Source organism: Ciona robusta, chromosome 11 (genome assembly GCF_009617815.1).
Source record: "Ciona robusta chromosome 11, ASM961781v2".
Classification (NCBI taxonomy): Eukaryota; Metazoa; Chordata; class Ascidiacea; order Phlebobranchia; family Cionidae; genus Ciona; species Ciona robusta.
The window spans coordinates 4,252,393-4,278,830 of record NC_143245.1 but is presented as its reverse complement, the minus strand read 5'-3'; the positions used below and the strand labels follow the sequence as shown (position 1 = coordinate 4,278,830).

Below are 26,438 nucleotides of genomic sequence, written 5' to 3'. Positions count from 1 at the left end.
ATCTTTTAAACCAATTATCATAAAATCTTTAAAGAGCAAAAAAAAATTTAAAAAAAATTATTTAAAAAAAATAAACTAAAAATAGACGTTTTTATAAATTTTATACTATTATACTGCATATTTAAACCTTACCAAAATTTTGTTGGAATCTGAAAGTCTTGCTTTCAACCCAGTAGCAAGGTCCCCGATATCTGATGTCACAAATTTCGCTTCGTTTAAGATTTCTATGACAGACTCAAGCGCTTCTTTTCTTTCTTTCCAATTTTTATCAGCCATTTGTGAAATGAGCGCATCTGTAATTTTGCCACTAAAACAAAAAAATAAATTATGTTACATTTGGTTTCTAAAAATGCGGATTGCCAATTAAAAATCGTTTGGAAAATATTATTTATACAACATGTACGGAAAAGATAACTAAACTTTTTAAATAAAGCTAATTTTCATCTGTTTTGATGCCTTCGTCTTAAAAAAAAGCATAAACCAACCTTTTTTTGCATCTTAATTTCTGTCAAATTACTTTTTCTGTAGAAAATTTTAATACAAAAAAATCCTACTTTAAAGTTGCAAGAAAAGCTTATGAAAATTACATCAGGTCATATTTTGATTAGACAATTCGAATTTAAACCAATAACATTTTTCTTACCTGATATCCACCCGAGTGACAAGATCATCCATAGTTATTCCCGTCTCTTCAACATCTTCATCAGATTGCTCTCCAACATCCGCTGAACCGGACTTCTTCTTTACACCACGAGTGGGCGCTGGAGGGCTCTGACCTTTGACCTTTACAAACAATGTAATTGTTGCGTAAACTGCTAAAATAAAAAAAAAACCTAAACAAGCATCAAAAACTAAAAAATTTTCACAAATAAAAAAATGAAAACTTTAATATGTCAAAAACATAATACACTATTACACTCTTTTGAAAAAATGGTTTCAATTCTTTTTAAATTTAATATATCCTAAATTGCAGATTTTATATTACATTACATATATTACATATTTACTTTTTCAATTTCAGCATCAATTTGTTGCAAGAGCGCTGGTTTCTCATTCTCAAACAACATATGTAATTTCCCCCCGATGAACATCGCAAGACTGCCTACTAGTGACAGAGCAGCAGCTCTCACGGCCTGAAAAATTTAATAATTAAAAATTTCTTTCGTATTTTAAAAAAATTCATAAGATTTTACGCTTTTTGCTGTTTTAAGCAGTCTAGTACAAAAAAAATATTTTAGTCAAAATTTTTCTTCTATATTAAAAAAATGCAATGACTTTCCACTTACGGGGTTTGTTGCAGTGAACGCTACTTTTGATTTTTCTATCAACATCTTTATGTTTAAACCAGTCATTCCAAACTCAATAATAGACTTGGCAACCCATGATATTGATTCACTTTGAATTTTCGGGTTTTTCTGTGACATAGCGTGCGCTAAAACCTGGAAAAGAGAAATAATTGTTAGCGTGGCTGAGAATACATGCTAAAATACTGTCAAAAATATTTGGGCATTAAAAACTTGAACATTAATTACTATTTAGTGAATTTAAAAAAAATAATTATTGGAATATGTTTAGAGTCTCAGACCAGATGCTAAAAAAAAAATTATGCAATCAAATTTCTCCTTAAATATGACTCATTGTTTGGTAAGTTTTGTTTGTCTCACAGTAAAGGTCTTTTAAAGTTTAATAAAAATAAAGAAAATTGGTTTTCAAAAACTTGTTGTATAATAATGTGAACTAACCTCTTCTAAAGTCCAACCAAATCCCACAGCTTCACTCACAGCAGTTAAAGTTGCTTTTGCACCAACCCCACACTTTACATCTCCCACCTTATCAATGGTGGCAGTCAAGCATACACCAGCGGATGTTCTAAGAATATTAACTGGGTCAGAACTGGATATGATATTTCAATCAATGCAAACATAAATGGTGTTTTCTTGTTTGTTTTTAAAGCAAAACTGTTATATAATTGCAAAGGTAAAGGAAATTTGTCATTTTGTGAAGAATACTGGTTAGATTACTTCTTTGGTTACTTGGTTAAGTTGGGAAGATACGTTGAAAAATTTAATTACTATAACTTAATATATTTATTAAAAGGGTTATAATTTATTAACACGCTAATATAAGTGTAGCATAAAAAAAGAAAGTAACAGGTGAAAAGAATGATTATACTATTAACACTTTCGGCGCCAATCTACGTATATATACGTTTAAGCATTTTTTCATTGTTACGAGTGCCGCGTTGCGTTTAAACTAATAGTAAACCACATATATATACGTGCGCTCGATCTAGGCTGCATTGAGACTAAATGCGAACGTCTGCTTTAAGATCAGCTGTTTCTGACGATTTCAAGTATATTTTACGCAATATTACTAGTTTACAATGTTTTTACTGCTGCCAATGCTGGAATAATTACAGATAATGGTTCAAACTTCAAAGTTTTATAGTCTGATCATTACAATTATGATGTTGTGAAGTTTTGTTTTGTCCAATACTTATTCTTCCGGCTCGGACGAATAGTGAAGATATGGATAAATTAGTGATGTTATATGTCCATACAAACGGGAAAACATGGATATGTCACTGTTTCTTAGATTCCTGTTGCTTAATGTTGTATAATCCGCAACTTTCAATTGTAATTCATAGCTTATTTAAAATTTAATAAAATCCAAAATTCTTGCGGCACTGAGTGTCCGATTGTTCCAACTAGTGCGGCGCCGAAAGTGTTAAAAAGTATACAGTCCGAACTATATTTAAGAACTAAAAGCCACTAATACAAACATGTTTTTTATAATACATTAAACTACAATGTCGCATTAAAAGACAAACAATTTATGAATAAGCTATATGTGGTAAGGATAATCATGAAATTATTGTTTTGCTAACATAGACACCAATCCTAGGGCAGGGTGGGCACGCCAACCCTGGAAATTTTGTGTTTTAATTATGATGTTGCCCCTGTATTTAAGATCGTTTGGTACCAACACCTTCTACCTATCTTATTTAAACCATAATGTTTGTTTTAAAAACCCTTACCTGCTAAACTTTCCATTTTGAGCCAGATGTACAAGAATGTTGAATTTTTCATTCAAACAGTTGAAGTTATTATCTTTAAGACCTGGTTTCATGCTGAGCAACTTTACAATGGCTTGGCATGGAAGCGAGCTACGATCTAATCCTTTGATTTTCTATGGTGACAAAAAAATTATAAGTAAGAGCAGTGGCACAGCCAGAAAAAAAATAAGTTGGGGGGGTTATCAAAAAATGTTCAAAAAGAATTTGTTTTTAATTTTTTTAAATTATGTTTTTTAATTTTTTGGGGGGTTTAAAAGGGGGGTCACGGCCCCCTAACCCCCCTCGCCAATGAGTAAGAGGTTATTGGGTGACAGCAGCAGTCGAACTTAACACTTTTGTAGAAAAAACATTTCATAACACTAATTCTGTAATGTTTTTTAGTAATCTGTTCTTTTTTAATCTAAAAGAATATTTTATTGGTGAAAGAAGGTGACTGCCCCCGCTAACCACTTCAGATGTTAGCCACTGGTCATGGGGTGTCACGTCTACCAGTCCTGGTTATAGAATACGAATCTCCGCTCAATTTGACATTAATCCTATTATATTTCACCACCTATTATATTATAGTTTCGGAAACTTAACTATTATATATTTTGAAATGAAATCTATTATTGAAAGCTATTACATAATGAGACATTTTTCTCCATTACCGAGAACATGGATTGCAGCCCAGCGAGTCTCTCCTTCCAATTATTATTCAATATCTGAGCTCTCTCCTCATCTGTGATCACGGAAGCGATAAGATCATCCACAGCTGCATCACCAAGCTCCTGCTCCACTGCCGGCTCCACGCTCGCTGCCGACCTGAAGAAATATTTGAAAATCAAAAAATAAACAAAAATGAATTAGGCCTGGCAATTTAAAGAAGGCCATTACTTGATGAAATAAATTTCTCGAATATGAAGTGTTAATTTAAACCTATAGTTTAACTCACAAAAAAAGAACAAACAGTTATCCTCACAAAAACCTCACAACTTAACGTTTTTTCCAAACCTCATTGCAAGGATACCAGCCTTAAGTAAAGGTTGCTGTGCATTTTATGTGTTTGACAACTGATGTTCCATCGCTATGATTTATCTATCATAAATGTAACAAGCTAATTCACTCTAACACATCAAACGTAGGGCTGTAAATTTTCCCTATTTTTGTTTAACCGTTAACCGTTCAGTTTTAACCGGTTAACCGTTTAACCGATACAAGTGTAATCCTAATAAAAGCGTCTTGTTTATCGCTTTTCTTTTTCTAGCCCTAATCAAACGAGAGTCGTTTAATTAAACACACATAATCTGTGGCGAAGCCAGGGGGGTTTAGGGTGTCGCAAACCCCCTTCCTTTTAAACCAAAAAAAGAATTAAGTAAAAAATAATATTTTTGAAAATTTTTTGATTAAACCTCCCTTTATTTTTTCTGGCTATGCCACTGCACATAATGCAGTCCTATTGTCAAAAACAGAAGATATGATAAATGTGTAACTTACTTAGCAGATTGTGATGCAGGTTTCTTTCCTCCTTTCACAACTTTCTTCGTCCCGTCAGCTTTCTTAAATAAGAGAAAGTAAAACAACATCTTGTTAATTTCTTTACTCAATCATTTACTATATCTATTACATTTGCATAAAAAATCTTCCACCCCTAGTTTTCTAACATCAAAATATCAAATCTTGAATAAAAAGGCCCACCATACATTAAAGAATATATAGTTATTACTATTAGCTGCTACATTGTTACAACATATATAAACACAAGAACTAAATTACTAAAGGCAGTAGGCATGTACAAGCAGACGTGTATTTAAGCTACTTGCAATTAAATTTGAATCCTAATTACTCACATGACTAAACAACACTTAGGATTATACAGCATGGTATGATGTTGGTGCACACATATTTATGTCAACAAACAAAGTTCATATTTAGTTATGGTCGGTCCAGGTACTTATTAATATAGAAATCTATTGATTATACAAATATAAAAATAATATAACATATATATATAAAGACAAATATAAAAATAATATAACATTAATTAAAAACATACTTTAATAAATTTTAATAAAAAAACATACCTTTCCCTTACAATATTACATATCAATTTTTTAAAAGTTATAAAACTGTTGGAAAATACCTAAATTTGAGCAAAAATACACAAACTATACAAAAAAGTACAACACAATTCAATAGACTGTGTGTATCAATGGTTCTTAACCTATGGTATGCCATACTCATACCATTTGTGGCACATGAAGACTTGTAGGTAGTATTAGAGCAACTTATTTTTTTAAACTAATTAAAAAAGTTAAAAGTAAAACAATTAAAAAAATATCATGAATTTAGTGTGTTGTTTTAAATATTTGGTACTAGGGTAGAAAAAGTTTGAAAACCATTTGCCTTAATTGAATTAAACCATACTTCAAACAAACTTACTGGCTTTGCTGCTGCGGATTTTGGTGCAGCAGATTTTGGTCTAGTAGGTGCTTCTGGTTCTTTTTTGACAGGTGCTGCTGGTTTGGATGCGCCAGCACTGGTGGAGGGTTTTCCACCATCTAATTTACCAGCACATTCTGTAATCTGGTGACACCAATTTATTGGTAATAAGTTGATGTATAGCAATTTAAACAACAAAGTATTAGTATATATATAATTATACATATATATATATATGTGTAACAGTTTATTAGATGCTTGACTTTGAGCATAAAATTAATATTATTGTAGGTAAGATTAAGATGGTTTTCAATACTGTTTTTTTTTTATAGTGTTATCCATATGATACAAAATCGCAACAATAACTAAATGGTAAGCACTAGATAACATACTGGAATAAGATGTGATTATAATAAATTACGCGAATCTACCCCGATCTGGTGCTTTTATAGTTGAATAATTCTTGTGTAAAGAAATACAGTAAGGATCTGGTGTTATGAAAACTAGGGATGTGCTGAAGTTGAAAAAGCTCGGGTTCGCCAAGCGCCGAGCTTCAACGAAAAGCTCGGCACGAGCCCGAGCCCGAGCACCTATGACGTCATCAAGGAGAAAGGCGTACGAGAATGCGTTCCTATTCAGCCGAAAAGCGCCGCTAATCAAAATAATACAGAACACGTGGTTTGCGGTTAAAGACGCGTCTCGCTTTTCATAATTCCTACTGTTGCAAAATGTAAAATTCATACAAATAATATTTAATTAATCAATTATTTATAACTGTTACAGCCAGTGGCACAACTAGCAAGTTTCTACGCAAGTTCATCTTGGATAATGTAACGGTATTTACGTCAGAATAAACCTTTACAATCGTTACATCACAAACGAGATTGTTGGAAAACAATCGTGTTTTATTCGCTTCCATACGATCTGTAGTTTGTGTATAATTTTTGTTTCTGATGATTAGTTTAATGCAGGTAAATCGCGATTATGTTAATTTTAATTGGTGCAAATATAAGAGCGAGGAGCGACGCTATCAGTAAATTGGAACCAACATAAATTGTAATATGATATTACAAAGTATCATCCCGGTCGAGCTTGGACAGAAGCCAAAAAACATCGTTTGATGGCGCCACACGAGAACCAGAGTTTCATTACGTCATTTTTCACGAGAATAAATTCACAACGATTGCTTCGTTTGTTACGTGTGGAATGTATGCTACCGCATGCGTCTTCCTTTATTTCATACGCCGGCGCAGAGTTTAAAAATGTGACGCTGATACACGATGTTTTGATCTCGTGGTTGGTTGGGCTGCCCAACTTGGGCAGTGGGCACATTCCTCCCGATTGTTATATTATAAAACGTCATAATTAATAGTTACGTTGCGATAGGACACGTGACGTAACAATTGAATGAAAAATTGTTCTAATTCCAAGCGAAGGAATGTTATATTGAATGCAACGCGTGTGTGTGTGCGTCTTAGCACTTTCTGGCTGCGTACGTGTCTGCGGTAAAGGTGGCTTAGAGGTTGCAAAACTCTGTGGTTGCAAAACCGTGGTTGCAGCAATTTATATTATTTCATTATAAAAAAGTTTAAGAGTTTTTGGCTTTTATTTAAAATGTGATACGAAAACATTGGGCGCTCGTGTAATTCGACAACGGCTGTAATTCGATACAGGCAAATTCGCTGACGTTGCGATTCGTTACTTGCGAGAGAGCAAATTCACAACGAACGAAAAATAATTAAAGAGAAAGCTACGCTGACTAGTCTCGTTATCTCCTCGTAGTAGCTTCACTTTTTTTTATTTTTAATATTTTTCGCTCTCGCGTGCAACATTATAGCATAAGGCTCGGCGCTCGGCCCAGTTTTCAGCCGAGCGCCGAGCGTCAAAAAAGGAGACGCTCGGGCACGAGCTTTTGAGTTCGGGCTCGGCTCGGCACATCCCTAATGAAAACGTAACAGACAAAATCAAGTCTAACCGTTTGTATAATGAAAAGAGATATAATTTGCTTAAATGGCATCGTCAGTCTCTTTTTCAAAGAGAATCAATAAAATGTGATGTGAAATATATCATACGGCAAGTGAAGTATAACTTTAGGTAAAACATTTTTATACAGCTATTTTAAGCCTAATAAAAATAGGTTTGAAAGATTTCGTATCCAAAATATTATTTGTGGTTAAATGGGTTGGTATGCATAATGCATGATAGACAAGACATTTCAAAATGGGAACCAGAATAAAAAAGGGGAAAATACATTGTTAAAATTATTAAATCAAAATTTCCAACTACCTTTTCCATCTTCAATTTATCAAGATCGGCAAGAAATGGAAGTAGTTTGCTCTCTCCTGCCACCTTAAGGATCGCACCAAAAGATAGAAATGCACCGTCTCTAACATCAGGAGCGCTGTGTTCGATGTTCTGATGAAAACAAATATATTTCTTCTAAATTTCCAAACAGTGTCTTTAAACTATGGGTTTTTAAACTGCGTGAAATCTTCACTTAAAAGGTCATGTAAATTCGGATATAATAACTGTTTTATTGACTCCTATGAGCTATCATGACTAAACATTCCTGTGAACAAAGGTGAGAAAGTGTGTAGCAACAAAACAACAATAAGTCTTAAAGTATTTAAAAACCCTGCATAATACAGGTGTGTCATTATTCAACTGTAAAAAATGAAAATTTGTATCTGGTAAAAGAGATGCTCAAATCTGAAATGTGATCTAAAGGTACCACAAGTTTCATAAAACAAAACAAATATGCAATATCGCACGGCCGAATTTTTTACTCCGACGGTTAAACCTGCGCTTTTAAAACTTATTTCCAGAAGCTGTTTTGATTATAAAAACTTTAGTGGCACCTTTAGATCACATTTAAGCCTTTCTATCTATACACACAATTGGATTTTTCATTGGAATGCCCCTTTAAATGACTATCTTTTGTAAAAATGCAGATCATCTTATCTAAAACTTTAACACAATACCCATGCTAACAATTGCTCTGTTTTTTTATACGAACACACACACAGCAACAAAGTGTTTAAAACTGAACTATGCGAACCTTTAACAGAGGAGCCACAATTGTTTTAATAGTAGCTTTGTTCAGCACAGAAGATTTGGTTTTAAGAAGCGCCCTAGACAGGAATAAACCGGTTTGAGCTCGTATTGCAGGGTTCTTGTGAGCCAGAAACTCAATTATAGTTTCCAAGATGGCTGCCAGGTTGGTCTGATGGGAAAATATTGAAAATTAGTTAAATTGTACAAAAAAAATGTACTTTTTTTATATTTTTCGAAAAAAGGGCTTTTAATTAAAGTATAGTGGGGTGGGGGAAGCCTTTTCATTCTATTTTCTTGTCCCATTTGGTAGTAAACAAAGAACATTCAAAGAAATATTAAACCGTATGGTCCTGACTCCCATAGACTGTTCTTAATTGTTTAAAACGCGATTAGGATATTTAAATATTATGTGCTAAAGATGTCCCATCTTCCCCCACCGCACTATATGAAACCTTGTTTCTAAGGGTGTGGAAAGATAGACTATATTCAGTATTCACCATAAATAATTTATCAGGACATTTCACAAACAATTGGGCTACCATACAGTTGACAGGTATACAGCTATAGATAAGAATATTATGCAGAAGGTAAACAACTTAACCATGGGATGGTAAAATTTCAACAAATTCTTAGGTATAAAAATACAATAATGAAAATAAGCAATTAAACAAAGTAGGTAAATTTGTCGCTAAATATTACTTATTATTTGTATTACTAATTTAAATGTATAAATAAACAAAACATTAAATAACAGTGGAAACAATACCCATTGAAGTTAGATTATTGATTATATATATATATATATATATTAAAAAATATTAAAGGTATGACGACAATTCATGGCCCCAAATTTACAGTCAACAATTTAGATTGGCAAAATAAGAAAATAGCCAGAGGTTACAGACTCGGATATCTAAAAAGTGTTGGCTTCAAATTACTGCCCGAATTGTTAGCAGAGAACTATTTTTTCTAAACTAAAAGTGTCAAAAGTTTTTCTGCACTAAATGTGGTAAAAATGTCTTGCACTTACCGTGGCAAAAACCGCATCAATAGCTTCTTGTAGAGCAGCCACTACGTTTGGTTTCTTCTCCTTGAACCTTTCAAGCATTCCTTCTATGCATACGTGAGCATAAGATTGGAATTTCTTGCGCAATCCGTTGGCTAAAGCTCCAATGCATTTGATTGAGATGGTTACAAGCATTATGTTTGTGTCTTTGGATAACACCTGGAAAATACGGTAGTAGGGACTTGAGTATAGGTGAACAGCTGAAATAAAGATAAATTTTTAAAAAATGCTCACGACAATCACTAAAAGATCATTTGCGATCGTTTGGTCTGAACCTAAAAAGGTGCCCACATTACCTTGGAACCTTTACGTACCATAATTTGGGAAGCACTGATTTAAGCTAATCATCAGAAACAGAAAATATACAAAAACTACAAACTGTAGAAAAGCGAATAAAACTGTTTAGTTATAAAGTATAACCTACATATTAAGTTATAGATATGTTAAATTATGGTAATACCAACCTTTTTTAAGGCTTTTACCAAATCTGCATAATCACCAGGAACAAGCTTAGGGTTTTGCACGAGGTTCTCACAAGCTTCAAGCATCGCTTTACGTTCCTGCCATTTCTTTGATTCCTGTTAGACAGAGACACCAAATAAAATTATTGAATAAAATAGTGATTTTCAACTGATGGATTGTGGGCCAAAAGTCCATCACTGGTTAATTTTGATAGGTTACAAAACAACGTAACCTAACTGTTATTGTAAAATTTAAGCATTTTTGTATACTTTTTTGTGGGGATGTGCAGTAAAAAATGCTTAGTACAGTTTTTCATTTATTAGGAAATTTTATGAAAAAATATATGGAAAAAATGATGTGCTTGCATCTAGTATAACAGCAATTAAGTGATTGTTGGAAAATAGATATTACTGTAGGTCTCAGTACATACAATTTCTTCATAGAACTTTGGAGGAAGTTTTGATAAAATTTCCACCGGCTCCATAAGATCGTACGGATCCACCGTCTCCACTTCCGCATCCTCTGATCCTGGATGTTAAAGATCGGATGTTGGATAAAGATTAAAACACTTCACTTACTTTTGATAAGATTTCATGCAACTTTACTTTTACACAACACCTAAGCCCCATTTTTTATATTTTTTTAGTAATATTTCGAATTATAATTGTACAAAGTTACTGCTTTCTTAAAATGTGTGTTGCGATTTTCGTTGATTTAATATTTCAAAGCTCTGGCACGCTATGCGTATATTTATTCAAAGCAGGGTTTTCAATCACAAATATATACATTGAGACAGAAATGCTGATGGCAATTTCACTGATTTTCCCTATATGCTATGGTATAAATGTTACTAAAGCATAATCTCATTGTTGTCAATGCGATAAATACAACTTTAGTAATAAATGTTACTTATAAATTATTTTATCACTGGTGCATTGTACTATGGCACCGCTACAAAAGTGTTTAAGAACCATTGATCTGTTTAATAATAGTTATTTTTAATTGAAAAATTTTACATCATACTTTTCATCTGTTTTGTTTTTTCTTACAAAACTTTCTTACAAACAAGTGGAACCGAACTACTATAAAGAAGGTGTTAGTACTTTTAAACAATTTATTACCCATTATTTTTTAAGAAAAAAAAGTTTTAACATCATACTATACGTATAAATAGAAAAACTAAACATCTTATAAAAATCACCTCCTGCATCACCACCTCCACCAGCTTGCTCTTCAGCTTTTGCTTCCATCTTCTCTCTCAGATCTTGCTGTGATCTCATGAATCTTGTTTGACGAGGAGGACCTTCTGCTGCAACTTTTTCCCATCCTTCCTCTAATTCTTTCAACTGAAACGAAGTAAAAAAACATTTTTGACCAAAAACTGTTTTTAAATATATATATATATATATATATCTTGTTTAGATTTTTATATATATCTGGTCTAAACAAGATAAATATATTTAGATCCTATATGTAAAAATCTAAACAAGATAAATATATATATATCTTGTTTAGATTTTTCCCAAAAGTTGTTTTCCCCTTTTTTGGTTTTCTAGTTTATTCAACTGCAAATTTGTAAATTTTTATTTTAAATTCAATAATTTCCAGATTGCTTTGCCATTTTCAGTAAAGAACTGAACATCACAAAAATCAAAAACCAATATGTAAAAAGAAAGTTAAATTTAACCATAATTTTCTGCATGTGGTAAATGCAAGTTAAACTTTGGGTCTGTTAGTTTGAATAGACACCTAACAGCAGGATAAACCTATTTAAACGAAGTTGGGGTGCTAAAACATCCCAACCATCCCCTATATAAACATAGGAATCTATGATATTTAATACTGTTTATAATAAGATAAGTAAACCAAATCAAACAAATCTCAATGAACAAGCAAACAGACAGCAATTCACACCCACCATAGGAGGGATGCTACATGCTACTTCTAATAAACTATGATGTGAGTTAACAGATGCTGGTGTTGGTGGATTTTCCTTGCTTGATGAAGTTGACTCAGGTGATTTAGATCGACTTCTCTGACGAGATAAACGTCTGAAATCGTGCAAGTGAAGAATCCGTGCGACTGCATCATATGCTTTCTCTTTAGTTTGGTTTTCGAATGAAACGGTTTTTTCTTTCTGATGGGAAATAGGTGGGAATGGAGTTGTTTTGTGGACACTGTCTTTATATGTTGCTTTAATTGCTCGTTTCAGTGATTTTGAAGATAAATTGTCAGTTTTTTCTTCTTGTGATGTTTTGTTTATATTTTCTTTGGTTTTAGACATTGGTAAATGTGCTGTACTTTGCTTGGACAATTCTTCTGCCTTTTTACTAGATTTTTTAAGACTTTTATCATAGGTTTCATGCTGCTGTGCAGTATTCGCACATGGAACTTCCTGTGTTTTTTCATCAAGTTCTTGCAGATTAAACTTGTCTTTGTGTTTATAGACTTCAGTGAGAATACTTTCTTTGCTGTTGGAGCAGTGTTCACCAATTTTAAGATTTTTGCTTTTTGAAGGAAGGGTTTCAGAGGATTTTTCATCTAAAACAGTTACAACCTTGTTTAATGTTGGGGACTCACGAACAGATTTTTGCTTTGCTGAAGTAGCTATTGCAGGATTAAAACACAGTTGAGATTGCTTTGTGTATAAACTGTCGGTTTTTGTTTTAAAATTTTTAACTTGCATGTCACGATTTTTTTGCTTAGAACTTGTTGTGTATGTCTGAACTGGCTCAACAGACTGTATACTTATCATTGGATGAGAGCTTTCCGTCTGAATTACATCATTATCAGAGCTTGCAACTGAAATCAATTCCACGTCATTAACAAATTGATTTGTTTCATCAATTTCACAACTTTCCAACAAGCTCTTTGGGTTTCCTAATATAGTAGGTTCACTTTTACATTGGGTAGTTTTTCCTGTATTTTCTGATGCATGGTCAGCATGAGAAGTATTTAGATTTGAAGTTACATCAAGTTGAGGTTGTGAACATTTCTCTATGGTTGGTTCCACACACTGTATGCTGACTATTGACCCAAAATCTTGGGAGAAATTTTCTTTGTCCATTTTCAAACAGAACTACACAAAACTTTAATTTAAATGCGGATTAAACCTCTTGATATTTTTTAACATACAACACATGACTGATTATGTTGATATTGAAAATTTAATATTTAAATAAAGTTTTTCGATTAGTTTTCTTTTAATATACATGAGTAAGGTAGCACGGCTAGACATGTCATGGGACAAGAAATTAGGCCTAGTTATTACGAGCAGTTCCCATACAACAAGCAAAGATGTCTTAAAATAAAATTATTTTTATCTAATTATAAAGAGTTCTTGCACTTTTTAGTTTAAAATTTATAAAGTCAAATACAAAGTATTTCATTATCAATCAGTGTATGGCTTGACAAAGGCCAAATATTCTATACCACTAAGTATACAACAAATATTTGAGATCTTAAGTCTACTTAGAGAACAATCGCCACTGTTGCTTTTATTTAAGCAACCGAAGTAAATTATTTCATTGTTAAGTCGAAATATTTCATTCATTGTGTAAGATTCAAGTTAGTAATGTTGCCATTCAGGCATTCACCATTAAAAAAACACTGGGCAGGAAAAGAGGTTAAAACGACTTAAATCTTCTTATCTTAAACGAAAAAGCTGTTTCTCTAGTGTTATAAATGTCAATGCTGAAACAATAACTTTTCATCTATTATAAAAATTGAAATTAACCCCTGTTTTACATAACTTAAACTTTTTTTATCCTGACCACTTTATAAGCTTAGTTTACAAATGCAAGTACCATTTCTAAAACAAGTACCTATAAATAACATAACTGAAATTGTATATTTTGTCTAATTATTGGGCTGTCTTTCAAAGTTTTAGCAATACCATTACAATGAGCAAGACGATTCTATAGTTCCACATTGGTGTCAACAACACACTTGTTACCAAATAATCATCACACACGCACCTTTGCTATGTCAGGATTGATAAGAAGAAAAGAAACAACAATAAGACACCAGAATTCCCATCTATTGTATGTGGCATATCAACACAGAGGGGAGGAGGGCTCTTAAAAAACTTCAAAAACACAGGTGGAGAATTTCTTTTGTTAGGGGGATTTAAATTATAGCACTGAGATACCAGTATCTCAAATTTCAGAACTATATCTTGGGTATAATGAAATGTAAACTATGGTTTGATATCTGTATCGTTTACCTATTGTAATCAAACCAAGTAGCTTGTTACATTGTAATCTGGAGGGTATGCCTTTATTCAATTTGTCATGATTAGGTAATAGGTATGCCTATACTAAAAGTGGTTTGTAATTAAAAGGTTTTACACGAACATGTTAATAAATTATGCTTAATAAGATAGACTTCATATAAGATATTTATAAACTAACAAACTAAATCAAAAAAATAGGAAAAACAGTACTCCAATCGAGTCCAATGTCAATGAAGGCATATCAAGAAAAACAAAATATAAAAGGGAACCAGACTAAGATACTTTTTAATAATTATGACATATTAGTGTCATAGATTGGGCTGCACAATGTAGGTAGGGTGCCTACTGAATTTTCAATCATGGTAAACACTAAAACTTTACATGCAATAGTCAATTTTACTGTTGTCTTAACAAACAGCTTCACTATACAACTTAATTACTTGGCGCTAAGTAAAGGAGGAATTACTGGGTAAGAACTAAATTTAACCAACCTATATCTTATCAGGCTTCGCTGACTAGTCTTTTTTAAAAGTTAAGCACTGAAAAAATTAAAGACACAGTACATTAACCATAGTATTAACCAATTGCCATGGTATTTGCGGCAGCGGTATTTGCTCCACATGTATTAGATTTACTAAAAAAATGTGAGAACTCCTGCAGAAAAATTCGTTTGCCCAAACATCGGTTGGAATACTCCAAATATATTTAGGAAATCGGCAGGCCTGATATATATATATAATATATAGATACACATCAGCGGCGGACACTGGGGGGTGCGAGCGGGTGCGCAAGCACCCCCAATAAAATAAACAATAGAAGTGCTAACTCGCGCGCTTAAAATCTCTCCCACGCGGGTATGTCTAGAGGACGTGCGCATTTAAAATATTGTAGTTACGATCAGTAATTCAAATAGAAAAGCTGACGTCAATTAAAAATAATCCGTCATGCGCAGCAGGGCTTCATGGTCGTGTTAACCGAGGGTAACCAATTTTCATTAGAAAACGGGAAATTCCCGTATGCGATTGGTATAAAAATACACGCGTTGACGCGAGGGCGAAAAATATTAAAATTGAAGAAAGAGAAGCAACTAACATTATTCAAGCGAGCTTGACTTTATCTTTAATTAATTTTCGTTCGTTTTGCTCTGAAAAGTAACGAATCGCACGAGATGAGCGTAGCGGCAATCGTGCTTTGATCGGGGCAGAACGTTGGTGCGCTGCGGTCCACGATTAGCATCGCACGAAAAATCGTTGGCTTAAAGCCAAAAACGCTGTTCTTTGGAACATAGGAGAAAAGATAGTAATACTAAGTGAGCGGTAATGTAGCTTGTTTATTAACCACCGTAGAAACTTATGTTATTAACAATATACTTTTTTTTATATTATTTGTGCATCTTGCCACACTGGAATTCACGCGTCTTCTCTTTATCAAGCAGCGTTTGAACGTAAGCCATGTGTTCTGTATGATTTTGATTAGCGGTGCTTTTCGACTAAACAGGAGCGTATTCTCGTACGCCTTTCTCCTTGAAGACATCATTAGCACTCGGCTCGGCGCTTTGTCTGGATTTAGTAGAGACCGACCGATATAATTTTTTTCCATTAAAACCGATAATTGTCATGTAACGAAACATATGAAATGATCAGTATTAAACAAAATTAATAACTGTATTCACGATATTGCAAGTTATAATAAAGAAAAAGAAATGGTTGTTGGATTTAAATTATAGCACTGAGATACCAGTATCTCAAATTTCAGAACTATATCTTGGGTATAATGAAATGTAAACTATGGTTTGATATCTGTATCGTTTACCTATTGTAATCAAACCAAGTAGCTTGTTACATTGTAATCTGGAGGGTATGCCTTTATTCAATTTGTCATGATTAGGTAATAGGTATGCCTATACTAAAAGTGGTTTGTAATTAAAAGGTTTTACACGAACATGTTAATAAATTATGCTTAATAAGATAGACTTCATATAAGATATTTATAAACTAACAAACTAAATCAAAAAAATAGGAAAAACAGTACTCCAATCGAGTCCAATGTCAATGAAGGCATATCAAGAAAAACAAAATATAAAAGGGAACCAGACTAAGATACTTTTTAATAATTATGACATATTAGTGTCATAGATTGGGCTGCACAATGTAGGTAGGGTGCCTACTGAATTTTCAATCATGGTAAACACTAAAACTTTACATGCAATAGTCAATTTTACTGTTGTCTTAACAAACAGCTTCACTATACAACTTAATTACTTGGCGCTAAGTAAAGGAGGAATTACTGGGTAAGAACTAAATTTAACCAACCTATATCTTATCAGGCTTCGCTGACTAGTCTTTTTTAAAAGTTAAGCACTGAAAAAATTAAAGACACAGTACATTAACCATAGTATTAACCAATTGCCATGGTATTTGCGGCAGCGGTATTTGCTCCACATGTATTAGATTTACTAAAAAAATGTGAGAACTCCTGCAGAAAAATTCGTTTGCCCAAACATCGGTTGGAATACTCCAAATATATTTAGGAAATCGGCAGGCCTGATATATATATATAATATATAGATACACATCAGCGGCGGACACTGGGGGGTGCGAGCGGGTGCGCAAGCACCCCCAATAAAATAAACAATAGAAGTGCTAACTCGCGCGCTTAAAATCTCTCCCACGCGGGTATGTCTAGAGGACGTGCGCATTTAAAATATTGTAGTTACGATCAGTAATTCAAATAGAAAAGCTGACGTCAATTAAAAATAATCCGTCATGCGCAGCAGGGCTTCATGGTCGTGTTAACCGAGGGTAACCAATTTTCATTAGAAAACGGGAAATTCCCGTATGCGATTGGTATAAAAATACACGCGTTGACGCGAGGGCGAAAAATATTAAAATTGAAGAAAGAGAAGCAACTAACATTATTCAAGCGAGCTTGACTTTATCTTTAATTAATTTTCGTTCGTTTTGCTCTGAAAAGTAACGAATCGCACGAGATGAGCGTAGCGGCAATCGTGCTTTGATCGGGGCAGAACGTTGGTGCGCTGCGGTCCACGATTAGCATCGCACGAAAAATCGTTGGCTTAAAGCCAAAAACGCTGTTCTTTGGAACATAGGAGAAAAGATAGTAATACTAAGTGAGCGGTAATGTAGCTTGTTTATTAACCACCGTAGAAACTTATGTTATTAACAATATACTTTTTTTTATATTATTTGTGCATCTTGCCACACTGGAATTCACGCGTCTTCTCTTTATCAAGCAGCGTTTGAACGTAAGCCATGTGTTCTGTATGATTTTGATTAGCGGTGCTTTTCGACTAAACAGGAGCGTATTCTCGTACGCCTTTCTCCTTGAAGACATCATTAGCACTCGGCTCGGCGCTTTGTCTGGATTTAGTAGAGACCGACCGATATAATTTTTTTCCATTAAAACCGATAATTGTCATGTAACGAAACATATGAAATGATCAGTATTAAACAAAATTAATAACTGTATTCACGATATTGCAAGTTATAATAAAGAAAAAGAAATGGTTGTTCTGCACGTTCTCAGTAGGTAACGTTATATGTGTTGCTTGTCTAAAACAACTTTGGAGGAACGACCAACGTAAATACTAAACGTAAACTACGAAAGTCGTCATTCATAAATCTAAACTACGACGCACGTGGACGTTAAACTATGACGCACATAAAGGCTAAATACAGCCCACGTGAAGGCTAAACAAGACGCACGGGAAGGCTAAACTACGACAAACGTAAAGGTCAAGTAGGACGTACGTCGCTTCGCACGAACTATTTTATATATCAGTGTATTATCCGCGCATTCTTACCGATACCGATTATCGGTAAAACTTAAATTTCCGCCGACCTCTAGTTGTCAGCACCCCCAAATATTGACCAAGTGTCCGCCATTGATACACATACATATCAACATCAAGTATTATCTTACCACAACAGAATTGATGGCTTGAAGAGGTGTTCTAATGGCAGGACCTATCCACCGATAAATGACCATAAACAAAGATTTTGTTGCTTCTCTCACATTCTTATCACGATGGTCCAAAAGTTTAATTCCTTGTTTTAGCAGCGGTTTGACTGCGATCACTTTTGACCCAAATTCACTGATAATGCAAAAAAAAAACACAAAAGAATAAAATACTGGAATATAGTTAGAAAATTAGACAAAGTTACTTTTACAGAAATGACCAATTGGAAAAATTGGTAAAATACCATTCTTTATGGCCTATGGCAGTGCTCTTCAACCTTTTTTGGGTTGGTGAACCCTCAAAGTTGTTGTGACGAACTCATGCACCCCTGATTGCTTTAACGTAAAAATAATAACGTTTCTCGTTCCCAGTTATGCAAATATAGAATTCATATAAAAAAAAACTGAAGGAAAGTGGCTAAATTTGTTAAAAATGTTCAAAACTGAATATTATTGCTGAAAACTGTTGAAGTTTGTGATGCACCCTTATATACCCTTTTGTTCTGCTGCACCCCTGGCATGTTTTTGTGCACCCTAGGGTGCACCGTGCACCCCGGTTGAAGAGCACTGGCCTATGGTATTAAAATGAAGGATATTAAAGAACTACTTAGGCCTAAGGGTTTCTTCTTTTGTATATATAACATAATCTAGCCGCTTGTGCTTGAACCGATTTTATATACTATTTATAAATATGGTTTTGCCCACAGGTGCAACAAAACAAAATAGTTTGCTGAAAAGTGGTATGACAAAATCGTGTTCGTAACTTCTCTTTAATTACTTAAAACCAACATAAAATCATAGAATTATTTCAGTTTAAATCTGATATGTTACTTGCAAAATCTTTGGACTGTAAGGCAAAGTACAATCAGACAGTGTTGTAATCCTTATCTATGATATACTCGCTAATCAAATGTTAATTGTTTTTTTTTGCCGTCGCAAGACTGCTGTGCTTTAGTTTTCTTAAAATTGAAATACAAACACACACATTACAAAGCTTTGAGATTTAGAAAACAAAATAGTTGCACCTCAACCTTCCCGCTTATTTTGAAATCTAGGTGCCTACGACTATGTTTATACAAACTCACCTTAATGCAGCAATAATAAGGTCAAGGCAGGCATGAACAACTTTTGGTTGTTTATTTTCAAAGCCTTTCAAAACTTCTTCCAAAACCACCTCATTACGATCAATCTCAACGTACATGAGACAAACTTTAATTCCAAGTTCCCGAAGTCGAGGTTTGGAGTTAAAACACTTTGCAATGACCCCAGATACAACTTCACTACATGTTCTGTTATAAAGAGACAAAATATGATTAATAAATTAAAACCAATAAATGAAATGTAAAAGGTACTTTGACAAGAATATCACTGTCAACAATTTAGAATTTATTTGGAGATAAAAAGCTGTAGAATAAGCAGTGGTGAAACCAGGGCGTTCAAAATGGAACTGTCTTATAGAAATTTACGCCCAGTAAACGTTTATCTCTGACACGATAACATCGCTGTATTGGTTGTGCACACTAAATATTACATCATTAAGTTTTGGCATATCTTCAATTTAGAAGTTAGGTGTATAATATCCAAAAAATGGTTTATCCTGGCAACTATGTAGTTTGCTAACTATGTAAGAGTAGACCCGATAAGCCAATGGTGACTTACTTTCCAGCAACTGCTGCATTTTCGACAAAAATCAAGGTTGCTTCTAATCCCTGAATCCGAACAAGTTCATTGGAATCCGTGACAAACTTCTTCACCAAACCAAGATATTTACTAAACTCCGGACTCTTTTCATCCAATGGTCCGAACTTCTTGGCACATTCTTTGTATCCTTCAGCACGTGCTTTCCACGACTAGGAGTTTAAAATATTCGGTTTCAATTATCAGCTTGGGTTCTGTTTTTAAGAGATTTTCCTAAGCCAGGTATATAAATTTAACATTTCGTGTTTGGTGTTCAGTCATTAAGAATGGAGACTTACATACACATTCAGCGAAGTAGTTATCTAATTATTTTAGGCCTACTATTTTGCATGTATAAATGTAACTTGTAATCCACCTCGTGGCAGGTAATGACAGTTATAACATGGCCTTACTGTTTCATACACCTCAAGCCCTCCTATATGTTATCATATAGATGACATCTTAGCCGATTTGTAATAAACCACTGCTCAAACAGTTGCCATGTTTGGTCATAAGACAAATATGCCCCATTATCACATGAATGAGCTATTAAGAAGAGAGAGATCAAAAGACACCAAACAAACCAGGTGTGCTTTGGCTAATACTTCCCTGAGACGTTTTATAAAATGATTTAACTTTGCACATTCTGCAGTAAATTAAAATTTAAAACAAACTTCTCCCCAGAAATATCTGAAATGCTTAGAGGAATTCAGAACTTTAATTTTTTCACCTTGTGTTGAACTTTTTGTTCTGTTGGTAACTTCTTCCATTCATCATCATCAGCCATGATTATATACAAACATCAACTAACTATGAAACTAACAAAACAACAAATCCAACGTTACAACTAAATCTATTAACGATAAGCCAAATATATATATTGCAGGATATTATACTAATCGAATATGTGGCAGAATTAAATAAGTGATAGGAATTTTACATGCAAGGTACCGTATACTGACAGCAACCAAGGTGATCCATAGAATACAGATGTTATAGCGGCCATTTTCGATACCTTATACTGGTGCCACCAACCTAAAATTTGGACACTGTACTAACTAGACGGGTCCCTAATAAAACTACAGGTTGCAAATGGTTGCGCGCGGTTGCAGATATTTTGATTATTTCAAACAGCAACCAACTTTTGGTCCGATTTCTCGAATGGTTTTTGATTTATTGAAAAAACCAAAATATCTGCAACCACAAATGGTTTTTTGACCATAACTCAAAATTCAATTGAGGTATCGGACCAAAAGTTGGTTTGTTACACTCGTATGGTCATTTGACATCTTTTGGACCTGGCCGCATAGCATTTCTGGTCGAAATAACCAAAATATCTGCAACTGTTTGCAACCTGTAGATTTATTACGTACCCCAGTGGTACCGATTATAAAATAAAAAAATTTAAATTAGAAAAAATTATGAATAGTATTATTCGTCATAAAAACATACTAATAGATTTTTGCACGAACCAGCTTTAAATATGTTATAGTGCTACGTAATACCTAAAAAAAAAACTTTTTTTTCTTTAAAAAAAGCAGGGAAGGGTCGTAAATATTAAAAAGTATGATCATAACTTAAATCATACAAATATATATTAATTTTACGAATTTTTTTCGCCAAAATATAACATATGCATACAGCATACATCTATGTTGGTCACTAACACGTCATTTCCATCAAAAAATAGTTAACTTTAAATTTTTTTTAATAATAAATATTAATATTCATTATAAAAACATATTTACAAAATCTTGGCATGAACCAGCTTTAAATATGTTATAGCGCTAGGTAATACCTAAAAAATAAAACATCTTTTTCTTAAAAAAAAGTAAATTATCCGAGCAAAACAACAAACTTTTCAATCTGGTCTAAATTTGCCAGTAACATCTCATTTAATTAATAAATTTTCATGCTACCACCCAACACATTCTGTTTAAACAGGTAAACTAACTGCTTAATCTTGAATTTCTCATTTATCTAAAGTCGACAACAGAAGAAAGTAATGTTATGAACTACCCACAATTGAGAAAAATTGTAACTTTGAACATGTCACGTGACGACCAGTCAGCCAACCAAATCAACAATACTATATCGGATACGTGCAAGCGCGCAGTTAATATGGACATAAAAATATAGAACACGTTTAGCCAATGCATAAAACTATAAGTATATATACATTGCCTTTAGTACATATTATCCACATATCCTGATAGTGTTTTACAATTAAAAGTTAAACCATTGACAACGGTCTAGACACAGAGTCTATGGAAGTGGTGAGGATCAGAGACCGTATATAAACGTTTACATACGGACTCCGGTGAGGATACGGTTTTTCGTTTCTAGTCTTTTTGTCGCATTGGTTAATTTTTCATTTTTTATATTTAATATTTTATTTCTCACTGCGGTACATTCTGTATCACTCAAAACAAAAATTGGTGGTCCGCGATAAAAGTTAAGTTTAAAAAAGTCATAACTGGCATGTAGCTCAGCCAAAAAATGAAACCATAACAATCAACTGGCATGTAGCTCAGCTAAAAAATAAACCATAACAATCAACATTTCAGAAGCAACCATTATACCAAATTACAGGATAATTTTTTTTGTAGTGGTTTAGAAACTAGAGACAGAGTTTATTAGAAACCGTGCTTTTTGAAACTTCGGTGGTATCTCGACCTGCCTACACATTCAGATATTTTATTGGTATGCTCCTTTGACTTAATCCTGCATACTCACAATAACACCAGCACATAATAATGGACATTACATTTTATTTGTTTGTTTATAAGCGTCATCTTTGGAATTTTAAACTTTATTACTTTACAGTTTTACACCAGGCACAGTAAAATCTTAACTCTACAGAGGCAAGAAAAACGACTGTTTAATTTACGAGGGTCTAGTTTTTCGCCAAACCTGTTAAAGTTATGTTATTTAATAGCAGTTTGGAATTTAAGACAAAGTTTATTAATGATGTACAGTTGCATTGATGGATTAGATTCCTCCTCTGAGACGAAGAACCAAGTGAAGAGTAGACTCCTTCTGGATGTTGTAATCGCTCAGTGTGCGTCCGTCTTCAAGCTGCTTACCAGCGAAGATGAGACGTTGCTGATCTGGGGGGATTCCTGTAAAATTGGAAACAAATTTTAATGTTTGCTGCCTAAATTCTTGACCTCTGCAAATTGAACAATTATTGGAAAAAATGTTTACATGCATCTGGCTGGATGCAGCTTTTTAAATGGGTTTTAAAAATTACCTTCTTTGTCTTGGATCTTGGCTTTGACATTGTCAATAGAGTCAGATGCCTCAACTTCAAGAGTGATGGTTTTTCCTGTCAAAGTTTTGACAAAGATTTGCATTCCTCCTCTGAGACGAAGAACCAAGTGAAGAGTAGACTCTTTTTGGATGTTGTAATCGCTCAGTGTGCGTCCATCTTCAAGCTGCTTACCAGCGAAGATAAGACGTTGCTGATCTGGGGGGATTCCTGTGAAAAGTGTTAACAAAGTTATTATTTGCAGTTAGTACAAGCAGTGGCGAAGCAGTGGCGAATAAATTGAAAACTATTGGGGTGGGTAAAACCATTTATCAAATATATATTACATTTGAAAAATGTTTACCTCTGAAAATTAAACATTTCTTAAAAAAAATCATTTTATGTCTTTGGATAAGAGCAAATTATTAAATGTGTTAAAGATTACCTTCTTTGTCTTGGATCTTGGCTTTGACGTTGTCAATAGAGTCAGATGCCTCAACTTCAAGAGTGATAGTCTTTCCAGTCAAAGTTTTGACAAAAATTTGCATTCCTCCTCTAAGACGAAGAACCAAGTGAAGAGTAGACTCTTTTTGGATGTTGTAATCGCTCAATGTACGTCCGTCTTCAAGCTGCTTACCAGCGAAGATAAGACGTTGCTGATCTGGAGGGATTCCTGTGAAAATTGTAAACAAAGTTACCATTTGCAGTTTGCAAAAACAAATACATGCAATGGCAAATAAATTGAAAAATATTGGGGTGGGTAAAACGAATTATCGTACTCAATTTTACATTTAAAAAAATGTTAACCTTTGCATTTTTAACTTTTCCTTAAAAAATCCTTTTTACGCCTCTGAATAAGAGCAAATTATTAAATGTGTTGTAAAAATTACCTTCTTTGTCTTGGATCTTGGCTTTGACATTGTCAATAGAGTCAGATGCCTCAACTTCAAGAGTAATGGTCTTTCCAGTCAAAGTTTTGACAAAGATTTGCATCCCTCCTCTAAGACGAAGAACCAAGTGAAGAGTAGACTCTTTCTGGATGTTGTAATCGCTCAGTGTGCGTCCGTCTTCAAGCTGCTTACCAGCAAAGATAAGACGTTGCTGATCTGGGGGGATTCCTGTGAAAATTGTAAACAAAGTTAGAATTTACTATTTACAAAATAGGCAGCACAGTAGCGGACACATTCAAATTATTGTGGAGGACTAATTAAAATTACTGTATTAGACTTACCCGATTAAGCCTGCAACTTTGCGAACTAATCATTAGTTGGAACAGATTTTTATTTGAAGAGGTTTTGAGTAGCCGCAACTTTGCGAACTAATCATTCGTTGGAACAGATTTTTATTTGAACAGGTTTTGAGTAGCCGCATCAAATCGGGACACTAAATCAAACTTTTGAACATTACCTTCTTTGTCTTGGATCTTGGCTTTGACATTGTCAATGGAATCAGATGCCTCAACTTCAAGGGTGATGGTTTTTCCAGTCAAAGTTTTGACAAAGATTTGCATTCCTCCTCTGAGACGAAGAACCAAGTGAAGAGTGGACTCTTTCTGGATGTTGTAATCGCTCAGTGTGCGTCCGTCTTCAAGCTGCTTACCAGCGAAGATAAGACGTTGCTGATCTGGGGGGATTCCTGTGAAAATTGTAAACAAAGTTATAATTCAATATTTACAAAATACGCAGCACAGTAAGGGACAAATTTAAATTATTGTGGTGGACTAATTTAAAGTATTGTATTAGACTTTCCTGATTAAACCTGCAACTTTGTGGACTAATCATTCATTGGAACAGATTTTTATTTAAAGAGGTTTTGAGTAGCCGCACGGCACCAGATAGGCACACTTCATTAAAGCTTTTGAAAATTACCTTCTTTGTCTTGGATCTTGGCTTTGACGTTGTCAATAGAGTCAGATGCCTCAACTTCAAGAGTGATGGTCTTTCCTGTCAAAGTTTTGACAAAGATTTGCATCCCTCCTCTGAGACGAAGAACCAAGTGAAGAGTAGACTCTTTTTGGATGTTGTAATCGCTCAGTGTGCGTCCATCTTCAAGCTGCTTACCAGCGAAGATAAGACGTTGCTGATCTGGGGGGATTCCTGTACAATTGTAAACAAATTTATATGTTTGCTGCTTAAATTCTTAACCTCTGTAAATTGAACGTTTAATGGAAAAAATGTTTTCATACATCTGGCCGGGTGCACATTTTTAAATGGGGTTTCAAAATTACCTTCTTTGTCTTGGATCTTAGCTTTGACGTTGTCAATAGAATCAGAAGCCTCAACTTCAAGAGTGATAGTCTTTCCAGTCAAAGTTTTGACAAAGATTTGCATCCCTCCTCTGAGACGAAGAACCAAGTGAAGAGTAGACTCTTTCTGGATGTTGTAATCGCTCAATGTACGTCCATCTTCAAGCTGCTTACCAGCGAAGATAAGACGTTGCTGATCTGGTGGGATTCCTGTAAAACGAATTATCGAACTGAATTGTACATTTAAAAAATGTTACCCTTTGATTTTCAACATTTCCTTAAAAAATCCTTTTTACGTCCCTGAATAAGAGCAAATTAATAAATGTGTTGTTAAATTTACCTTCTTTGTCTTGGATCTTGGCTTTGACGTTGTCAATAGAGTCAGATGCCTCAACTTCAAGAGTGATGGTCTTTCCTGTCAAAGTTTTGACAAAGATTTGCATCCCTCCTCTGAGACGAAGAACCAAGTGAAGAGTAGACTCTTTCTGGATGTTGTAATCGCTCAATGTACGTCCATCTTCAAGCTGCTTACCAGCGAAGATAAGACGTTGCTGATCTGGTGGGATTCCTGTAGAATTTGAAAACAAAGTTATCATTTGCTTTGTACAAAAACATCAGCAAAGTAGTGGACACATTTAAATATAGCGTGGTGTGCAACACAAAATTTTTCATACATTATTCTTTTAAACCTGCGCGTTTAGGTTACCTCTTTTAAGGAGGTAGCCACACTAGATAAGCACATTTTAAGCTTTTAAAACTTACCTTCTTTGTCTTGGATCTTAGCCTTGACGTTGTCAATAGAGTCAGATGCCTCAACTTCAAGAGTTATGGTCTTTCCAGTCAAAGTTTTCACAAAGATCTGCATTCTATTTAAAAATATCAAAATAATGTCCGATTTTTAAAATGACCGTACAGCAAACAAATAGAAAACAACTTCTATATGGTTAAACTCGCATTATAAGTTTCATAAAAACT

At 34.0% G+C, this 26,438-nt stretch overlaps 5 protein-coding genes across 6 annotated transcripts in view; all 5 read right to left on the bottom strand.

Moving 5' to 3' along the window:
• Positions 1–21,216, bottom strand: part of LOC149728203 (cytoskeleton-associated protein 5-like) — a 41,495-nt gene extending 20,279 nt beyond the window's left edge. The window contains exons 1-19 of one of the 2 annotated variants that reach the window (XM_089888426.1): positions 20,699–21,216; positions 19,951–20,141; positions 19,377–19,580; positions 18,256–18,427; positions 11,281–11,425; positions 10,510–10,607; positions 10,082–10,195; positions 9,582–9,776; positions 8,556–8,720; positions 7,784–7,912; positions 5,498–5,641; positions 4,553–4,614; positions 3,727–3,880; positions 3,038–3,189; positions 1,743–1,869; positions 1,287–1,439; positions 1,008–1,133; positions 644–783; positions 133–307 (exon numbers count right to left, since the gene is read on the bottom strand). In XM_089888426.1, the coding sequence (XP_089744552.1) occupies positions 133–307; positions 644–783; positions 1,008–1,133; positions 1,287–1,439; positions 1,743–1,869; positions 3,038–3,189; positions 3,727–3,880; positions 4,553–4,614; positions 5,498–5,641; positions 7,784–7,912; positions 8,556–8,720; positions 9,582–9,776; positions 10,082–10,195; positions 10,510–10,607; positions 11,281–11,425; positions 18,256–18,427; positions 19,377–19,580; positions 19,951–20,141; positions 20,699–20,755 (2,703 nt within the window). In that variant the 5' untranslated portion in view covers positions 20,756–21,216. Of the gene's footprint in view, positions 1–132; positions 308–643; positions 784–1,007; positions 1,134–1,286; positions 1,440–1,742; positions 1,870–3,037; positions 3,190–3,726; positions 3,881–4,552; positions 4,615–5,497; positions 5,642–7,783; positions 7,913–8,555; positions 8,721–9,581; positions 9,777–10,081; positions 10,196–10,509; positions 10,608–11,280; positions 11,426–11,997; positions 15,972–18,255; positions 18,428–19,376; positions 19,581–19,950; positions 20,142–20,698 lie in introns of those variants that run through there. The other variant, XM_089888425.1, reaches the window with a different exon arrangement.
• A 1,503-nt stretch (positions 21,217–22,719) lies between these two features.
• Positions 22,720–23,449, bottom strand: LOC149728202 (uncharacterized). The gene is made up of 2 exons (XM_089888446.1): positions 23,222–23,449; positions 22,720–23,090 (listed from the first exon to the last, which is right to left on the bottom strand). The coding sequence occupies exons 1-2, from the start codon at positions 23,322–23,324 to the stop codon at positions 22,960–22,962; spliced, it is 234 nt and encodes a 77-aa protein (XP_089744572.1). The 5' UTR covers positions 23,325–23,449; the 3' UTR covers positions 22,720–22,959.
• Positions 23,450–23,652: 203 nt separating this feature from the next.
• LOC149728201 (uncharacterized) lies at positions 23,653–24,336 on the bottom strand. The gene is made up of 2 exons (XM_089888389.1): positions 24,109–24,336; positions 23,653–23,891 (listed from the first exon to the last, which is right to left on the bottom strand). The coding sequence occupies exons 1-2, from the start codon at positions 24,209–24,211 to the stop codon at positions 23,653–23,655; spliced, it is 342 nt and encodes a 113-aa protein (XP_089744515.1). The 5' UTR covers positions 24,212–24,336.
• A 224-nt stretch (positions 24,337–24,560) lies between these two features.
• On the bottom strand, positions 24,561–25,314 carry LOC149728200 (uncharacterized). The gene is made up of 2 exons (XM_089888388.1): positions 25,087–25,314; positions 24,561–24,853 (listed from the first exon to the last, which is right to left on the bottom strand). The coding sequence occupies exons 1-2, from the start codon at positions 25,187–25,189 to the stop codon at positions 24,561–24,563; spliced, it is 396 nt and encodes a 131-aa protein (XP_089744514.1). The 5' UTR covers positions 25,190–25,314.
• Positions 25,315–25,357: 43 nt separating this feature from the next.
• Positions 25,358–26,031, bottom strand: LOC149728199 (uncharacterized). The gene is made up of 3 exons (XM_089888387.1): positions 25,804–26,031; positions 25,446–25,673; positions 25,358–25,362 (listed from the first exon to the last, which is right to left on the bottom strand). The coding sequence occupies exons 1-3, from the start codon at positions 25,904–25,906 to the stop codon at positions 25,358–25,360; spliced, it is 336 nt and encodes a 111-aa protein (XP_089744513.1). The 5' UTR covers positions 25,907–26,031.
• Positions 26,032–26,438: the final 407 nt, after the last annotated feature.